Raw genomic sequence first — 19,795 nt, forward strand, 5'->3', positions numbered from 1 at the left:
TTGGACATAAAGAGCTAGACTGTAAACTCCTCGAGTGTAGGATCTGTGCTTAGCAAGTCTACTGCAATGTAATCTCCAACCAATCAACTGTATTTATTGAGAGCTTATTCTGTGCGGAGCACTGTACGAAGCTCTTAGGAAAGTACAGTACATAGGTTGGTAGATATGTTCCCTGCCCAAAATGAGCGGACAGTCTCGAGCGCTTAGTCCAGTGCTCTACACATATTAAATGTTCAATAAATACCACTGATTGAAAGAGCAGCAGAAGGGCTGAGAACTGGGTGTGTCTATAACCTATCAACTGTCTAAAGTTTGAGGGTGATTATATACATGAACAATATAGCCTTTCCTGAAGGGTTTGGGATTGGAGTCAGGGGTACAGGCTTCTCTTGCCAAATGAAAGTGCTAAAAACTAGCATTTGAAAATTCAAACTTTGGTGACAGCAAGATCAACTTTGTCTTTAAAGGTAACATGATCTCTATTCACATGTGCACCTTAATGTTCTATCATCTCTCTGAAGTTCAATGGTGAATTTTAAAAAGCACACACTTTTTTACCTGGGGAAAAATACCACTTTCATATCCTAGTTTAATTATACAAGTTAAAAAGTTAATGAGTGATTGTAACTAATATTATACATTGAGTTAAAATACTAAAAAGCTGTAAAGTGTGAAAGAATATGAGAGCACCAGACACCTAGGAGTTATTTTCAGTGACCAGATGGGTTCAGAGTAGGTAGCGCTTCCCCCTGACCTCCCCTTCCAGGGTTGTTTGAAATGGTCTGGGGAGGGATCGGTTCTTGACCAATAAGGTGAAGAGCTACTCCTCCCTGCTACAGTGGGGCCGGAGCTGCGCTCTGATGGGTGCTCAGCAAGGGAAGCTTAGTCCTCCTGGACTGAGCTAAGAATTGGGCAGCAGGTCTGATCCCCATCCTGAGAGAGCTAAACTAACCGGGACAATCCTATTAACTGGGACAACCCCATTTCTGAGAACCACTTAACAACAGAAGCAGCGTGGCGCAGTGGAAAGAGCACGGGCTTTGGAGTCAGGGCTCATGAGTTCGAATCCCAGCTCTGCCACTTGTCAGCTGTGTGACTGTGGGCAAGTCACTTAACTTCTCTGTGCCTCAGTTCCCTCATCTGTAAAATGGGGATTAAGACTGTGAGCCCCACGTGGGACAATCTGATTCCCCTGTGTTTACCCCAGCGCTTAGAACAGTGCTCTGCACATAGTAAGCGCTTAACAAATACCAACAGTTGAGTCTTACAGAGTCCCGAAGGCAGCGTACCTGACCAAATGTTTGAGAAGTGTTTGAAGTCTGTGGAGCTCATGATCCACCTTTTGGGTCAAAGATAGCCACTGCTCTTCCAGCTTCGCAATCTGGCTCTCCAACGCCGAACAACCCACAGCGGACACCAGCTGCTTTCCTTCATTCACGGTCTGGTAAAGCTGGGCATGCTTTTCATCAATGCTTCTTTTAATTTGCTAATCAAAGTAAGTTAAAAACAAATCCATTTTTGTTGATTGTTAGCATGTGCATCTTCTGCCTATAAACATTCTCACCGTCAGAACAGCATTTATTGAGTGCCTGGAGTATGCAGGACACTGTCTTGGGGGCTTAAGGAAAATACATAAGTGCAAATCCTTCGGCACACAAAGAGCTTAAAATCTAAGTGGACTTCCCTCTATTTTCCATCACAAGCAAGTGATTGATCAGGCTGCCATGGATTGAATCCTCTCTTTCAGCAAAAAAACCCCATCATTGTCATCAGTCATTTAATGGTATTTATCGAGCACCTAATGTGTAGATGCATCTACTGAAGCACTGTGGTGTAGTGGATGGAGTCTGGCACTGGGAGTCAGAGAATCTGGGGTTCTAATCCCGGCTAGGCCACTCGTCTGCTGTTTGACTTGCAAGTCTGCTGTATGACTTAAGCAAGTCATTTAACTTCTCTGGGCCTCAGTTACCTCATCTGTAAAATGGGGATTAAGACTGTGAGCCCATGTGGGACTGGACTGTGTTTAATCTGATTAGTTTGTATCTACCCCAGCACATAGGATAGTGTATGGCACATAGTAAGCACAGTACTAAGTATTTGGAAAAGTACAAAAAAAAGCAAGACACAGGTTCCTTGCCCTCAAGGAGTTCATAGTTCAAAGGGGGAGACATAAAAATTATTTTCAAATAGGGGGAGCAAAAGGAAAAACAAGAATATAGCAGAAATTAATTCAAACATATTAGTATGCAATTGTTTAATATATCAAGTACAGTGCTCTGCACATAGTAAGCGATTAATAAATACTATTGAATGAATTAAAGGTATAGAGTTCTGAAGATAGCGATTAAAATACGTAAATGCTGAGGGTAGGTGCTGGGCTGATGCAACTGGGGCATTGGACAATTCATTCACACTACCCCAGCTGCAGCAACCAGCCCCTACTTTTAGCCTTTGAAGAAGTGGGAGTGCCAGGAAAGGTGAGGTGCTCAGGAGACGGAAAAATGGAGGGCAAGGCACAGTGAAGAAGTTATCTTAGGAGGAGTGAAGAGTATGAGCTCGGGAGTAGCAGGTGAAGGGAGCCAACATTTCAGATGGCAAGAACTGCTGAAGAGCCTTGAAGCCAATGGCAAGGAGTTTCTGCTTGACGCAGAGAGAGAGAGGGATAACTACTGGACGGTTCTGAAGAGTGGAGAGGTGTGGTGAGCAACACTTCAAGAAGGTGGAGCAGGTAGTATGGGGATGGTGGACTATGGACTTAAGTGGAGAGAGGGTGGAGTACTAATCATATGACAAGAGATTTGAGCTGCCTGGAATTTTTTTGAGTGGAGAGGAAGGGGCAGATCCAGGAAATGTTTGGAGGAAAACTGAAACTGAATGTGAGAGCTGTAAGACATTGAATATCTGAGAATGACAGCAAGGTTCTAGGCTTCACAAACAGGGAGGTTGGGGGTGTTATTGACAAGAATGGGAAAGTTTGGAAGAGAGGTAAGTTTTGGAGGGAAGATGAGAAGTTCAGTTTTAGGGGCAGCAGGACATCCACATGGACATACCTTGGAGGCAGGTGGAAATTCAAGATTGTAGATTAATCTATTATATTTCTTGAACGTTTACTGCATGCAGAGAACTGTACTAGGTGCTTGGGAGAGTAGGAGAAAAGAAGACTTCATCGGGGAAGGCTTCTTGGAGCAGATATTATTTTAATAAGGCTTTGAAGGTGGGAAGAGTGGTGGTCTAGTGTTTATGGAGAAAGAGGGGAGTTCCAGGTCAGAGGGAGGACACGGGCAAGGGGTCAGCAGTGAGATAATTGAGGTGGAAGCACAGTGACCAAGTTGGTTATTGAGAAGTCAGGAAGATTTGGGGGGTCATCCATGTAGAGCCCAGTTTGGAACAGGAACTGTGTCCAACCTGATTATCTTGTATTTGTCCCAGCACTTAGTCCAGTGCTTGGCACAGATTAAATGCTTAATAAATATCACCACCACAGAGATGGTAACACAGAATGCAGAAGAGAGCATTTAGATTTAAAGTGGATAAAAAAAATGAAAAGGAAGCATGAAAAGCCTTTGCTCAATTCATATAATTCAGTCACCATGAAAGCAAGATATTTTGCCGAATATTACCCAGGCTACGTGAGCTTTGGAAAACAAGCCCAGAAAGTTACCTGGTAAAGAGCAATCCTCTCCATCAACCTTTCCTCCGTTTCCTCCACTAGACTCACGGAAGGAAGTGAGGATGCAAGGGCCTCCAAATCTTTTTCAAGGGATGCATTATTTTCATCAAATTCTTCCCATTCCTACACATATCACAGAATTTTCAACAAAAGTTATGGATTGTATGAGAAATTCCAATCACGAGACCAATAACAAAAATGGACGCTTTTACATCAAATGGAAAGTCTCCATCGTGGTGGCTGATGGGCAAATCTCAGAGCGCTCCCTGCCCCTTCCCTCCGCCCCCTCCCAACACCCAGCAGCTGCAGATCAAGGGAGTACCAGTGGTCAACCCAGAGGCAAGCACAAAGTTGTAACGTCCCAGAAAACTCTCCGCACTGGTTCATGGGTCCTACTTTGCTCAGTGGGAGCCCAAAGCACTGTTTCCAATCCTATACCCACTGGCCAGCTAGCAGGCCTGCGAGATACTCTGGGAAGCAGCAAAGTCTAGTGGAAAGAGCCCGGGTCTGGGAATCAGAGCATCTGGGTTCTAATCCCAGCTCCCACTTGCCTGTTGTGTGACCCTGAGTGAGTCACCTAACTTTCCTGTGCCTGTTTCCTCAACTGTAAAATAGGGATTAAATTTCTATTCTCTCTCCTGGTTAGACTGTGAGCCCCAAATGGACAGGGACTGTGTCCGATCTGATGAAGTTGTATCTACCCCAATGCTTAGAACACTGCTTGACATATAGCAAGCGCTTAATACCATAATTTTTAAAATGCCATAATTATCATACCACTAGGGCCATAAAACATGGATCGGGGAGTGCCGGTCAGAAATGAAACTAGACTTCTGAGTCTCAGTTCACAGCTCCATGACCCTAGGACCTTTGGTGGGGAGACAGGTTAGGAAACATTATATAAATATTCCATGACAAGACCTGCAGCAGGCTCTCCAACTGTGTTCCCCGCTGATGTGCCTGTTGCTCCAGAAGTGTCACTTCTTTCACCTGTTCTGCCCAAAGCAATTCTGGCTTTTGTAACACAAAATGGGGGGCTCGGTTGAAGTGGGTCTCCATCAGCAACATATCAGCAATCAGTTTCTGGAAAAATTTCTACAAAAACACAAGAAAGTTTAACATTTAACATTTAATCCAATTCATATCTACTAAGTATGAAATTACATTTTCTTTTTTAATGAAAAAGCCAATAGTTTCTCAAGTATAACTGAATAAAAACTCAGATTAACTAAACAGAGAAGTTAATTCTCTGAACTCTCATCCTAGAGACCTGAATATTTGTCAAAGTTGGCTAAAGTACAAAACATGGTAAGCTTGTTAAGCATTACTAATTGTCAGTCAATTTCCCATCTCTCTCCAATATTTTTCTACCCACCCTCCCTTTAGGTGCTCTGAATAGGGCAGAAGTGAAGGACGCCGTCTATTGCCAAGATGGTGCCCAGAAGGGAGGGTGCCAATTCACATCAGTGGCCAGTGGCAGCATCTTCCTCCTGTCTTTGTCCATGCCCCCTGGCATCTTCCTCCACAAAAACTAAGCAGAGCACATTTAATCAATTAGGTGACTGGGCATTCTTGGCTGTGGGAAACAATAGTAGGGTTGGGAGTCCAAAACCGAGAACTTCAAGACATCAGCTGTCCCTCTTTGGACCTGGCCAGGGGAGATTTCCAAGCATGGCCCAGGTTCCGCTGGCTCTGTAGCTGCCCGAGTTTCCCAACCCTTCACTTTGGGAGTCATATCAAACCAAACTGGAGCCCCACGGTGTCCACCCATCTTCAGGTCTTCCTGGCTCCCTCTTTATGATCAAGAACCGAATAATCCTGACGGTTCCTTCAGAACAGTAAGGGATCTGAGAATTTCAGTTACATACGATGCAAATGTAGAAGAGTGATAGATAAATAAAAGTGACTGACATTTGTAAGCTTCCGAAGGGGCAAAATGAACCTCCATTTATGGACCCAGAGCAAAAGATGCTTTCCACGCATAGCCTGAGCTACTCTGATGAACTTTTGGAGCTCAATAAGAGATTGACCATGTTGCCTATAGATACAGGCCTTACCTTATGACTCTGCAGCTGAGTCTGTAAAGCAACTTTACTTCTGGTTTGAAGTCTTTGGTCGTGGGCAAGCTTTTCCCGAGCGATAACCATAAACTCTCCCAACCCTCGCAACAAGCCCTCTGCTTGGCTTTCCAAATTAAAAGGGCTCTTCAGGTCTGGATGCTCAGCTCTGACGACCCCCCACAGATCATCCAGGCCATCCTAAAAAACAAAATTATTCCATCCATTTTCACAGTCACAAAAGGCCCAGTCATGATCCAATCCAAAGTCCTCTGCCTTACCTGAAGGGGTTCTTCTAAATGGTCTTGCTTTCAGAAATCACAAATTGAAATTCACTGACTGTTGATCTCTTAGGATGCTTACCTCTAATTTGTATACCTCTTGAATTAAAACATCTGGTAGGCAATGTTTTTCACCTTCATCTTTCAGTTTTGCTACTTGTCTCTCATAGTTTTGCAGCTCTAAGGCACATGCATCCATTATCTAAATAAAAGACATGACATTTTAAGATACTTGGCCTAAATTAAAAGCTGAATGTAGGCAGTGGAACAGACAGCTACTGCACCAGATAGTTATGTTCAAGATTATAATGACTATGGCCTGTATTAAGTGTTTACTTTGGGGTTAGACTAGTACAGGAACCGTGTACCACCTGATATCCTTCTATCTACCACAGTGCTTAGAACACTGCTTGACCCATTGTAAGCACTTAGCAAACAGTAAAAAAAAGTGGGGGTAGGTACAAGACCCTGAGAGTGGATACAGGTCCTGTCCCACAAAGACCTCATACTCTCTCTTCTTTCTATTTTACAAATGAGGAAACTGAGGCCCAGAGCAGTTGTGATTCGCTCAGGGTCACAAGGTAAGCCGGTGGGGCAGCTGGGCCTTAAATCCGAGCCTTCTGACTCGGAATCCCATGCTCTTTCCCCTGCCTTTTGCCCTACCAGGACAATAGATAGTACTTTGCTCCCAAGTGTCTGAAGCAATAAGCTCTCAAATGATGGACCAATTGATCAAGAGCTTTCATTAAGCATCTGCTGTGTAGAGCACTGTACTTAGAGTGTGCGGGGACAATGGAGAGAAAACAACACAGCCCCAGCCTCAAAGCACTTATGTAAATGTCCTTTTACTCTATTTCCCCTATTGTAATTTCATGTCTGACTCCCCCTCTACACTGTAAGCCCTCATGGGCAGGGGTCTTGTCTACCAACTCTATCATATTGTTCTCCTTCAAGTGCTGGTTCAGTGCTCTGCACACAGTTAAGTACCATTGGTTAAATGATTGATCCTATAATCTCATGGGGGAGGCAGTCATAAAATAATTTATATATATAGTTGGAAAAAGAGAATGGAAAGATGGATCGGTGAATAAGTGTTCAAAAATGCTTAAAGGTGAATAAGGGTCAGAGGTGGGAGGAATTGAGGAAGAGGCCCAGGAGGTTAGCTTGGGTAGGACGAAGTGCGTGTGCTAGGGTGATAAAAAAGAGGGCTGATAAGTAAGAAGGAGAGGGGGGCAGAGTGTCTTAATTCATTGGTCAGGAGTTATTGGTGATGATTGCATTTCAGTTGAATTACCTGAAGTTGCTCACCCACACTCTGGCCACTGATTTGTTTCAAGGAACGTTGTAGAGTTGATTTTTTCTCAGTAAGTTGATCACACAGCAGCCTTATTTCATTCTGTATGAGAAGATAATGGCAGGAGGAGATTAACAAACAAATCCAGTAATATCTGAAGGAAACCAGGTTCTTTAGCTTGGAGTGGTGGGTGGCGTGGGGGGAGGGGAGAAAGGAGAAGGCGGGGAGGAGCCAGGATAGTCTGCAGCCTTTGTGCAGGACCATATTTCAGCCTCCTCCCCATCCCCCAGGGAGGGGACAACCCATCCTATTTATAACTTCCCCCAGAGGAAAATTTAAGTTCCTCCAAGGGTTTCACAGCTAAGCCATAGCTGTCAGAAAATTCTTTTTTATATGCATTAACCATACTTTTCAATCACCCATTTCTTCTTTATTCTTCACACTTTTGGGGAGGGGAAGAGAAACAAAATTTACTAGCTAAAAGAATTATATTTTGGAATCGATCAAATAGTTAGATATCTACTGGGATTCAGCAACAGATATTTACAGTTTTCACTACACTGGTAGTTAGATAAATGTTATTGTTAACACTCGCGTCAAACTCTTCCTGAGGTGACAGCCATTGGTATACATGTGGAAGGTTCTTGAATTTTCAATAGCAGAAATGTCCCCTTATTCCATTCTTTGGAAACTATCAAGTAAGAATGTGTAAGAACCATGAAAGAAGGAGCAATCTAAGTGCTCATATCATGATGATGAAAGTTGACATCATGAAGGGTATCAACTCGACACAATAGGAAAGGGTTATTCACCAAATCGCACACCACCCATAAAAAGGGGTTAGGTGATCTCCAACAAACCCAAGGAAACCAGTGGGGCCATGGGTGAGGACGTTATCATCACAGGAAGCTGGCATGGCCATATATAGCTGAAGATCCAAGAAGGATTTGTGGGTGAGCGGTCCACGATGGGTTACTGAAGGGAAAATGAATGTACCCACAGTAAGGTGGGCACCCTTCACTGGTGGTGCCCCCAAGCAACCTGCTGCCACAGGTAGAACCAGAGCCTCTGGCTAGACCCCTGGTCTTTCCCTGATGTGGTAGGCTCCTTTTCACTGTAGAAACAAATAAGATCCTATCATGGTTGCCCCCTCTATTCTTTAATGTCGCCTTCTCCTCCTATTATTCAATCTAATCCTTCAACAGCTTTCTCGGTGCCAAAATTTGCTTACCAATATCCCTTCTCTCCCCATTCCTTATCGATCACGACTTCCTGCTCCTTCCTCTCAGAGCCGCTGAGAGTTTATCACACCAAAAAATCCTCGTTCAATCCAAACTCTGTCCATTGTCTCACTTTACTCTTCCGTTCAGCATCCAACCTGATCCAATTCTCTAAGATCCCTGCCTCCACTTTGCTCCTGTTTTATGCTTCTGCAACTTTCTCCATTCAAGCTCTGCCATCTTGCCTCTAAACTGCATCTGTCGCAGCTTTCTTCTCCGCCACCCCCAAGCTGCCCCTCCTTCCAACTAATCCTACTATGCTCTGCTGAATAACAATAATAATGATGATAATAATGGTATCTGTTAAGCATTTACTATGTGCCAAACAATGAACTTAGTGCATTGTATAATCAGATTGGACACAGTCCCTGTCTCATATGGAGCTCCTACCTAAGAAGGAGGGAGAACAGGTTTTGAATCCCATTTTACAAATGAGGATACTGAGGCACAGAGGAAGTGAAATGACTTGCCCAAGGTCATACAGCAGGCAACTGGCAGAGAGGGGATTAAAACGCAGGTCATCTAACTCCCAGACCCATACTCTTTCCACTAAGCCGCGCTGCTTCTGAAGCGAGCAGCCTCAGGCCCGGAGGGTCCTGAGTCAACTCAGCCGTGATGAGCAGGCGCTCCACGAGGGCAGCAGCCCTCCGGTGCCGGACCGAGGCAGCATCGGACCTAGGAGGTGCCGGACCAAGGCCGGGGCGCCTACCTGGTAGTGACTGTTCTGATCCAGCCCAGCTTTAATCATCTGGCTCTGGGAGGTAGCAGCAGCCTGTGTCAACTGGAGCTGAGTTTGCAGGTGATCAAAGCATTCACAGAAAACATCAGAGCGCTTGCCAGAACGTGTTACAGTCTTCAAAAGCTCATCCTTCTTGTCACGTACATCAGCCTGAAGGTTTCTTAGCTCACTGGACAGAGCCTGGGAAGGGGAAGGAGGGAAAACGTGAGGGTTCCTTCCTTGGGGAAAGCGTTTAGGATGTCAGCGGGGCTCCCTGGCCTCAGGAGAGCCATCGTCACATCCCCTGGGCCGACCGAGCTCCTCTTACTACAAAGTAGGTCTGCTGCAGCACCGTGTCCTCAATGGGCAGTGCAGCGCCTCACCCTCCACCCCAGAAGGGCTGTTGCCTGCAACCCCCAAACCTGTCAAGCATCTCTTACCTCAAAATGGGCCTGCTGCAAAACTGCATCCTCACTGGGCAGCGAAGAGGCCCGCAACATCTCCTCCATGTTACTTAAGCAGCAAATGATGGCCAGAAGTAGGTCAAACAACTTTTTCTCCAAGTTTAAGGAGCCATCCCCCACTAAGGTATCCTGCATCAACAAGAGAAATGGTCACCTTCCATTGTGGTCTAGACACCGAGAGACAAAGTTAAATCTGGGAGAAGGATCTTTTTTTTTCTTTTCTTTTTTCCAATCAGGAGAACTAACCCCAAATTTTCAATAAATTAATCAGGGCAATAAATTGCATTAAAACCAGGGACAATCTGAAAAGTCCCTGCCCTACTTATGCCATTCACTCAGAAGGGTTTAGGGCTCTACAGAAACCCCAGCTTCACTGCTGCGGTAAGTCATCAGGCACACACGGTGGATTATTCACCATGGCTTGGTTCTGATCATTTAACAGAAATACATCACATCTTGTAATTGATTTTATGTGACCTCACTGAAACAAATACCCTGTAACACCTACCTGTGCCTGAATATCATTTGCTTCTTGGCTTAGATCCTCAAGCTGAACAGTGTAGGTTTTCAGTTCTTCAATTATTGGAGATCTAACATTATACACAGAAATCCTGGGTAGAATATTCATTTTCAATGGCACCTAATCATTAGAGAAATACCAACACGTGTAAACTTGCCAGCCTAATTCTAAAATGTGACAATATGCTGATACAGGAGGGTGCACACCAGTTGTAAACAATTTTATTTCTGTCTCCCACAGAGCACAAGAATTTTGTGGAGGTGGAATAAATTTGGTGTGACTCGTATACTTTCCCAAGCACTCTCATACATTGCACCAAGTGGGTGCCCAATAAATAGCATCACTACACAGACCCTCATGTTAAAGGGTTGAGCGGTGAAACCACAGTCCATACCTAATCCCCCAATCATCTTTCCAACGGAAGGAGGGTCAAACATTGTGTCGCACTGGGCAAAACAATCTTTTTACCTTTAGCCCTTTTTTTTAAATCCTTACCCAATGCGACAACCTATTGCCCAAGGTTATATAACATAAAGTTATTTGATAGCTAAAGACTGACCTGAGGCTCTCCAAGCTGAGGGAAAGGGAGTTTCATTTTAGAAGATAACTCAGGCTGTAAATTCTGCCATTTGTCTCCACTTTGGCCTGCTGGAGTCCAAAGTAAATCACGGGGCTCTTTTCTTGAATCAGGCACTTGAAGGCTGTAACAGATGTTTCCGGAAGGAAAAATCAGCTCTTGAATTGCACATACAATGTTTCAGGTCAGGTTTTCAATAAAGATCATGATCCCTGGGGATACTTCAAGGTATTGGGAGGATAAGCAATCAGTCAATATGGCAGGGATTCAATATATCAAATCTAGTGGATTGTACTCTTCTAAGGGCTTGATACAATGGTTTGCACACACTAAGCTCTCTAGAGTGCAAACTGGTCTCTAGACTATAAGCTTGCTGCGGGCAGGGAATGTGCCTGTTTATTGTCATATTGTACTCTCCCACGTGCTTAATAAACACGACTGAATAAGCACTCAAATTTCATTGACTGGTTGATTGATTGAGAAGGGCCGAGGCAAATGTTTAGGAAGATGAAGGAGACTCCCTCCAGACCTTACTTGCTCAAATGCCCTGAGGCTTTGAGGCGAAGCAGGAGGTGTTTTCACTTGTCTCCTGCTGCTGCTGCCTTTCTAACCCACAGAGGGATGGCCCAGCTTTGGTGAGGTTTTCAGTGTGTGAGTGAAGTGATGAGAGGGAAGAGGGAAGGAAGAGAGCTGCCTGGGTGGGAAGAGGAGTACATGATGGGGAGGAGATTTTCAGTTGAAATCTTGGGCTAAAACGGTCAACTACGTTGAAAAGTCCAATGCTAGGGATCCTGAGAGAGCAAAAAGAGCTCACTGCCACCAGAGAAAAGTTTAGAAATCTAAAAGAAATTAAAAGGGAAAAAAAGAGAAAAAAACCTAAAACAGAAAAAAAAGTAAATCTTCCATTTGCTTTAAGAGTCAAGATTTGAGGGCCAACCACCAGTGATATTAAAGATTTTACCTTTCAGCTGGTTTCTGAGTTGTATTATTTTCTTCTTGGTTCTGCTGATGCCACAGTTTCTCAGCATTAAATTCTATGAATCTAATAAGATCTTTCTGTTCCGATGGTTTTAATTCTAGGATCTGTGAATGAACAAAGATTTAAAAGGAAGGAAGGAAGGAAGGAAGGAAGGAAGGAAGGAAGGAAGGAAGGAAGGAAGGAAGGAAGGAAGGAAGGAAGGAAGGAAGGAAGGAAGGAAGGAAGGAAGGAAGGAAGGAAGGAAGGAAGGAAGGAAGGAAGGAAGGGGACGGTAAAGGAAGGGAGAGGAGGGGAAAGAGGGGAAAGAAGGGAAAGAGAGGATGTCGAGGAGAAAAAGGAAGAAAGGGGGAAGTAAGAGAGAGCAATTCAAATCACACCGAAGAACCTCGGACCATGATGCAACCCAGCTAAAAACTGGGAGTTAGTGGCCGAGGATGGACCAGCATGGGCTTGGCTATCATCAAAAGAGAAGTTCTCTTACAGCAAAGACAAGGAATCAAAAGAGAAAACAGTGCCAGGTGCTGCAGATATCAAATATGACAACAGAACAAGAGTCAGTGTGTATGTGTGTTTGTGGGGGGAGGGGGGCGTGCACACCGCACAAGTAGGCTAGGATTGAGGGTCCTAAATTGGTTCTCAGACACACACTAATTCATTAGTGAATTTCACAATCAGTGTTGTCTTTTTCAAAAATGAAGAATGATATTATTTATATTATTAATGCTCTGTATTTCTTACATATCATCTATTACACTAAATTCAGAAAACTGGTCAATTGATCCTTTCCTACAAAAATGACCAGAAACTGCTCTTTTCTACTTTCTTTCAAAAACATTAAAAAGAAAAGTAAAAGCATGTGTTGCATTTATATTAACAATATGTTTAAGGAAATACAGACATTTACCTGATTTATGCTGTATTTGTCCTGAAGCATCACCTGGACTTTTTCCAAATTGCATTTAACAGCTTTTAGTTTCAGGGAAAGAGCCTCAGCCTCCTGCTGAAGGCCTCTACCATCTCCTTGGTCCTGATCTTTACAGTTCTCCAGCAAAGAGGTAACTTTATGTTCAATCTCCGTTAACATAGCCTAGGAAGCAAAACAAGTTCATTATTCCCTAGCAATGGGGCTCACATACACATTCACTCCTGAGGAGAGAATCCAAAAACAAGAATGGATATTGAGCAGTCAACTAGTCAACTCTCCTGCTTCCAGGCAGGGATGAACCTAAATCTTTAGCTTCATAAACTCATTCCAACAGCCGGAGAAGAAACCTCAAAGGCTCAGTTGACTCAGTCGACATCAGTGGTATTTATAAAGCAACTATTAAGCGCAGAGCACTGTACTAATTGCTTGGGAGAGTACGATACAACAGTTAGCAGACATGTCCTCTGCCCACAAAGAGCTTACATCTAGAGGGCTCTTCCAGAAGGCCTTCCCCATTCATTCCTAAACTCCACTGGAACCACCCCAAATATCATCTGATCAATTCTGCATCACCTTCAACATTTATATACCCTCTTATCTAAGATGAACTCATTTAAATGTCCGCTTTGATGACTTCCTCCCAGCTATACATTGTTTTAGCGCCTGTCAGCCCAACTAGATTGTAACACCGACCGTCCTCAATCGTCCATTTTAATAATGGCCGATGACAGTGTTGATCAGATGGTGTTAGTGGAGGTTATGGCTTAATTTCTCAGTAGAAATGAACTGGGGAAGGTGAGAGTCTAGCATATATTCAAGATTTACTATAAATTAGAGGTCAGTAACCTTTTAGCTTCACCCTTAACCTAAACACCCTTTTGCTTCCAGTTTGTAAAAGAAGCTTTCTAATCTTCAACTATTTGTTACCCTTATCGTCAAACTGCGTGAGGCTCCTCGGGACTGACAGCAAATGTAGCGTTTGAGAGTTTTACTGAAATCTGCCCACAGAATGGTCTACATTAGTGACTTTTAAAATATAAAAGACAAAATTAGAATTTTTTTTTCCCAACCAATCATTGGCTAATTTACTGACATTTTATAAAATATACTTTCACTGTAATAAAATTTTTTAAAAACCTACTCCATTTATCGACAAGGATGCACTTCAAGCAGATGGTGAAAGATGTGGTGGAGCATTAACGCACCAGGAAGAAAATTAGACTTGCGCCTTTCTAATTTCAATCTAGGGTAGCATTTCCATCAGCTGCTCGTGTGCAGCCCTGGCACCAAAATTTTCCAAAAAAGGGAGGGTCCCAGAAGAGGAGGGCCTCGAATCTACCATGTTTGTCGAGACGAACAGTTGGGGTTGGGGGGGGTGGGAGTGAGGAGCGAAACGATGAGAAAGGAAAGGAATGCTGTGCCTTTAAGAGAAATTCACCCAATCCAGAAAGGTGATTGGTGATGAGGCAAACTGCTGACCTTTGGCCATTCAGCCTTACCTGGCAACCTGCAAGCTGCTGTTCCACCAACTGCTGCATTTCTGGGTTTCGGGTTTCTGCTGCAAATGACCTCTTGGCCCGATCCAGCCACAGCTCCAGTTCAGCCACCTGCTGCCTGCAGACTTGGAGGAGCAGGTCTGCGGGCTCTGGCCCAGCAGCCTCCTCGGGGCTCTCCAAAGCCCCTGGCCGGCTCTCCTGGTCTTGGACACTGGCTTTCAGAGATGTGGGTGGGGCACCCTAAAGTCAATTCAGAGATGAGCAAACAGTGAAAAATTGTGTGCACAAAGCTGGTTCTAATATAAGCCGCAAAGAGCAAGGAACCTGTCGTGTTTCCCAAGTTGAAAAAAGCACACACACACACAACACATAACAACAATCATGTGATCTGCTGCTACAGGTTTCCAAGCAGCCAATTTGTCTTCCACAAGTAGAGATGAGGAAGTAAATGGGCTCGGGGTTTACTAATGCACAAATCCCAAATGTGTGTGTGTGTGTACCCACTTACTTCATTGTAAGACTTATGACTAAGTAGTGCTTTCACTGCTTTAAAAACCTCTGTCCACATGCCCTCAATGAGAGATTAATCAAGAATTATACTTTAGCGAATGTGCAGTGAAACTATAAATTTTTGGAGTTAACATTTTTATCCAGTTTTTTAAAATTTCAGCTGCACTCAGGAATATTCGGCCGTATTCCTGTTTTCACAGGTCATCCTGGTGTTTACAGTTCTGATGTAAACTGCCCATAATTTGCTCCTTATTTTGTGGTATTTGTTAAGCACTTACTGTGTATTAAATACTGTTCTAAGCACTGGGGTAGACATGAGAGAAGCAGGTTGGACACGGTCTCTTTCCCACACAGGGCTCATAGTCTAAATTGGAGGAAGGAGGATTTAATCTCCATTTTACAAATGAGGTAGATGAGGCCCAGAGAAGGTAACTTACTTCCCCAAAGTCACACAGCAGACAAGTCGTGGAGCTGGGACTAGAACCCATTCCTCTGACTCCCCGGCCCATTCTCTTTCCATTAGGCCATGCTGTTTCTCTATCATTTCCTCTGATAAATAGATGCCAGGAAGATAAAGGGTGTTTTATCCATACCAGATAAGTAGATTTTCGGAATGAAAATTTGATGTCAGATACCAAGTCAAATCACTTCCCTAGTTTTAGTGGATGTTTATATTTTAGTCCGAAAATGATCCAAAACAAATAGACATGCCTTCTGGTAGCATTCATTCCACTGGCTAGAAAAATAATGTTTTACTAGATGAGCCAGTGCTTCCCAGAAAGTGGATTTGAATCTGCCTTAGCTGGCACTCAGAAAACTTGGTGCTTTATGTGCAAATGAAACATTTTCTTCAGGCCCAGAGTCTGGCTAATATGACTTAGGGCAACAAAATCCCTCCTTTCCCACCATCTGGCTCCACTTTCCAAGAGTCCATCTTCAAGCCATGGACACTTCCCAAATTCACAGCCAGGTATTTTGATTCAGTTCGGTTGCAGTAGAACTCCGGACACGGAGCTGAACAAATTGATTGGTAGCTGCATGCATTATCTTTCAATAATGCCTCTTTTTGGATTATGGACACTCTCAAACTTCACTACTACTTATGTTAACATGTCAGAGGGAAACAGTTAATGCCATAGTACAAATTCAGTCTTGGTGGAGCCCAATTCAGTCTTGCTTGAGCCTGTAAAGTTGGAACTTCTTACATTAAGAAATGAAATTCAATAAAAATCAAGTCTTCTGGAGGAAGTCTTTTTTGGGTTGGTTTGTTGTTGTTTTTAATCTATCTGCAATGCATATCTTAAAGCTTTTGTAATCTCCTTGCCCTCCATGATTCTCCCCCATCTCTAAGCCCTCATTCAGAGTGCTGTTACACTGGGGAACTTTCTCTAATAAAAGCATTCTCCATTCCACAAATTACGACTGTGGTAGCTGTTTAGTGCTTACTATGTACCCAACACTTTTGCAAGCTCTGGGATAGATACAAGATCATGAGTTTCCCACATAGGGCTCACAGTCTAAGTATGAGGGAGAAGAGGTGGTGCACCCCCATTTTGCAGATGAGGAAACTGAGGCACAGAGAAGTTAAATGATTTGCCCAAGGTCACACAGCAGACAAGTGGTAGGGCCAGGATTAGAGCCTGGGGCCTCTGAATCCGTGGCTCGTGCACTTTCAATAGGCCAAGCTGCAATGTCCTCCCCAACTACATTTTCTATACTAATTCACTTATGAAGACTTGATGATCATCTTGCAGCAGCATTGGTTGAATACCCTCTTGGCGCTATTCCAACTGGACTCTTCCAGTTGAGGGAAAGGACTTTGAGGGCAGAGACCAGACTCATTCTTTATAACATCCTCCTTGTCCCTAGGATAATACGAGGTCTCTGCCCGGAGCCTCAGGACATTCCTGACCAAGATGGATCTAACCAGTCCATTCCCCTCCTTGGAAATTACTCATTTCTGGGTTACTTCAAAGGGAATGGAAGCCCTTATTTCTGAATAGTTTGCCAGAAAATGCTTTCTCGGAGAGAATTAAATGTATTTCTTTGGACACTGTAAAACTGACAGAAAATATTTCACTGATATAAAACCTGATGGAGAACCCATCAGTCATGCATCTGAGTCTTCCGCCTTAAAAGCCAGTTGATTAAGCAGCATTAAAATGCAGCATGGTCAGTAAAGGCCAAAGGCACACATCCAAAGATTGCCCATTTTTATCCTCAATTCCAAGTATAATTCTGGCATGATGATCATGGCATATTGGAAAGGTTCAACTACCCAATTTGCAGAAAATTTTGAACACCAGAAACTGAGTGATAAGAAAAGTCTGGATCCACATTCCTTGAAAAGCATAGTAAAACGTTTTATACATGCACACCACAAAGCAGCACAAAATTCAATTCTTTCCTCAAACGAACTGCAGCTTGGATATAACATAACAAAAACAGCTTAAGCTCCACATTATAGAGGGAATGAGCCCACTCGGGTATGAATCGTTCAGCTATCAATTCTCAACAATCCACAGCGTGGAAAACAAGTGCAGCATCATTAAAATCCTTTGAAAATTTTCCAAAGCTCACTTAACCCAAAGTTAAAAATATTACTGTTGTGGTATTTGTCACGTGCTTATTGAGTGCCAAGCACTGTACTAAGCAATGGAGATGATACAAAATAATCACGTCAGAACCAGGCCCTGAAACACAAGGGGCTCAATCTAAGGAAAAGGGAGACATTTACCAATGAGGAAAATGAGGCATAGAGAAGTTTTGTGACTGGCCCAAATTCATACAACAGGAAAGTGGGAGTCTGTATTATAACCCAGATCCTCTGACTCCCAGGCCTCTGCTCTTTCCACTAGGCCGTACTGCTCTCCTTCCCCTAACCACCATTCTGCTTCTCCTGGTTTATTTGTTTTGAATCAGCCACGAGAGAATGCTGCTGCTTCACTGGGTGAGGCTTTGGGGTTGGCACCAAGTCTCTGTGAGGTCCTCACTCAGGTACAAGCAAGTAAGTTCTCATTCTCAGCTGATAGAGAAGCTGATAAAGTCAGTGAGGTAGGGCCAATTGTTTTTAGTTACGCAGCCTTCCAGGTTTAACACCTCTTTTTGTCCTACTGGCTTCTTATTGGATATGGGGAATGACAAAGAGTCCATTTTTAGTTCACCAATCGAGGCATAGCCCAGGTTACATGCACCCCATGATACACATAACCCAGAAATACGACCGTTTTGGTTTGACACCTCACCTCAGGTTTCTGCTCCCCCACAACACCTAAAACCCAGGGATACAGCCAGCATTGTTTGAAACCTCAATAACCTGATCCATCATGGCAAGATGCACTAGATGTGCAGATAGAGAAGTTATGGTTTCTCCAAGACCAGGTAAAATGGGGAGACTAAGCTACCACAGAAAATTCTTTTATCAAAATGATTAAAGATGACTCTGCTGGTGAGAGGAGTTCAAAAGTGTGAAGATGTGTTCAGTAGTTGGCCTGCTACAAGGTACTTTATGAAAACAAGAAGGCTGCTGTTCAATCCAAATTTTAAAAACTCTTCTCTGAAATTGAAAAACACTACCAGAGCCAGCAGATAAGCTTCCGCTTTTGCAGCCTCCTGCAAAGATTTACAATCACATTACAACTGCTCATTCCAACAGTGACTCTCCCACACTTCAAAACCCTACTGAAGGTACATCTCCTCCAAGAGATCTTGCCTGACTAAACCCTCTTTTCCTCTTCTTCTACTCCCTTCTGCGTTGCCATGACTTGCTCCCATTATTCATCCTCCCACCCAACCCCATAGCACTCACGTACATATACTTAATTTATTGATTGATATTAATAACTGTCTCCCCCTCTAGACCGTAAGCTTGTCGGGTACAGGAAATGTGTCTATTATATGGCTATATAATAAAGCTTAGTACGGTGTCCTACACACAGCAAGCACTCAATAAATATGACTTACTGATTTAGTTTTTGTTTTGATGGAACCACCTGCTATGAATTACTTGAAGAAAGATTAAACAATGGATTAGTGATTATTAATGTTACAGTATATAGGACCTAAAGGAATTTCATATTTTTTGCTGGGGTTTTGAAGATGAATCCCTCCCACTGGCTATTTGCCGAGACAGTACCCCCTCTCAGAAACAGGAATTGTGCTGCTCATTTAGTTTCCCAATCAAACAATCAGGGGCATTTATTGAACTGTGTGCAGAGCGCTATAGAAAACGCTTGGGAGAGTACAACAAAGTAGACACCAACCCCGCTTTCAAAGACCTAAATGTAGCTTCCCACCACCCACTACAAGACAGGTTGTAATGTCAAATAAGACTAATGGCCCATCAACCCTCCAAGGTACTAGAACCCTGAAATTGGTGGGGGCCGCTAGCCTCGCCGGGGTCAGCAATAGCTTGGAATTTTAAAGCCTATGTTTCTGTTCATTTGAGACAACTGCACTTTGATATTGGTAGAGCCTTTTTTTCCCCAGGATACAATCCTGTTTTCCCTCCTACTTAGACTGTAAGCCCTAAGTGGGACAGGGATTGTGTTCAACTTGAGAAGCAGCGTGGCTCAGTGGAAAGAGCACGGGCTTTGGAGTCAGGGCTCATGAGTTCGAATCCCAGCTCTGCCACTTGTCGGCTGTGTGACTGTGAAATATGTGAAATATGTGAAGTGGGAATTCACTTCTCTGCGCCTCAGTTCCCTCATCTGTAAAATGGGGATTAAGACTGTGAGCCCCACGTGGGACAACCTGATTCCCCTATGTCTACCCCAGCGCTTAGAACAGTGCTCGGCACATAGTAAGCGCTTAACAAATACCAACAACCTGATTAGCGTGTATCTACCCCAGTATTTAGAACAGTGCTTGACATCATGTAAGCATTTAAATACATTAATAATAGTGGTAATGATGAAATCCCAGGTGAGAACATGTGAGCCTTTGGGAAAGTTCACCCTGTGGTAGAGCTGGTCACGATCCAGCCATGCTTTCAAGGAATGCATTATGACTGTATCATGGGACAG

At 43.6% G+C, this 19,795-nt stretch overlaps 1 protein-coding gene across 5 annotated transcripts in view; it reads right to left on the minus strand.

Annotated features, from left to right (window-relative positions):
- Positions 1–19,795, minus strand: part of SYNE2 (spectrin repeat containing nuclear envelope protein 2) — a 221,984-nt gene that overhangs the window by 61,857 nt on the left and 140,332 nt on the right. For all 5 annotated transcript variants that reach the window (XM_029078794.2, XM_029078793.2, XM_029078792.2 and 2 more), the window contains exons 67-79: positions 14,265–14,501; positions 12,745–12,927; positions 11,823–11,944; positions 10,844–10,985; positions 10,273–10,404; positions 9,741–9,893; positions 9,292–9,501; positions 7,303–7,404; positions 6,091–6,210; positions 5,728–5,928; positions 4,592–4,765; positions 3,662–3,793; positions 1,290–1,486 (exon numbers count right to left, since the gene is read on the minus strand). In XM_029078794.2, the coding sequence (XP_028934627.1) occupies positions 1,290–1,486; positions 3,662–3,793; positions 4,592–4,765; positions 5,728–5,928; positions 6,091–6,210; positions 7,303–7,404; positions 9,292–9,501; positions 9,741–9,893; positions 10,273–10,404; positions 10,844–10,985; positions 11,823–11,944; positions 12,745–12,927; positions 14,265–14,501 (2,105 nt within the window). The remainder of the gene's footprint in view (positions 1–1,289; positions 1,487–3,661; positions 3,794–4,591; positions 4,766–5,727; positions 5,929–6,090; positions 6,211–7,302; positions 7,405–9,291; positions 9,502–9,740; positions 9,894–10,272; positions 10,405–10,843; positions 10,986–11,822; positions 11,945–12,744; positions 12,928–14,264; positions 14,502–19,795) is intronic.

This window comes from Ornithorhynchus anatinus, chromosome 14 (assembly GCF_004115215.2).
Source record: "Ornithorhynchus anatinus isolate Pmale09 chromosome 14, mOrnAna1.pri.v4, whole genome shotgun sequence".
Lineage (NCBI taxonomy): Eukaryota > Metazoa > Chordata > Mammalia > Monotremata > Ornithorhynchidae > Ornithorhynchus > Ornithorhynchus anatinus.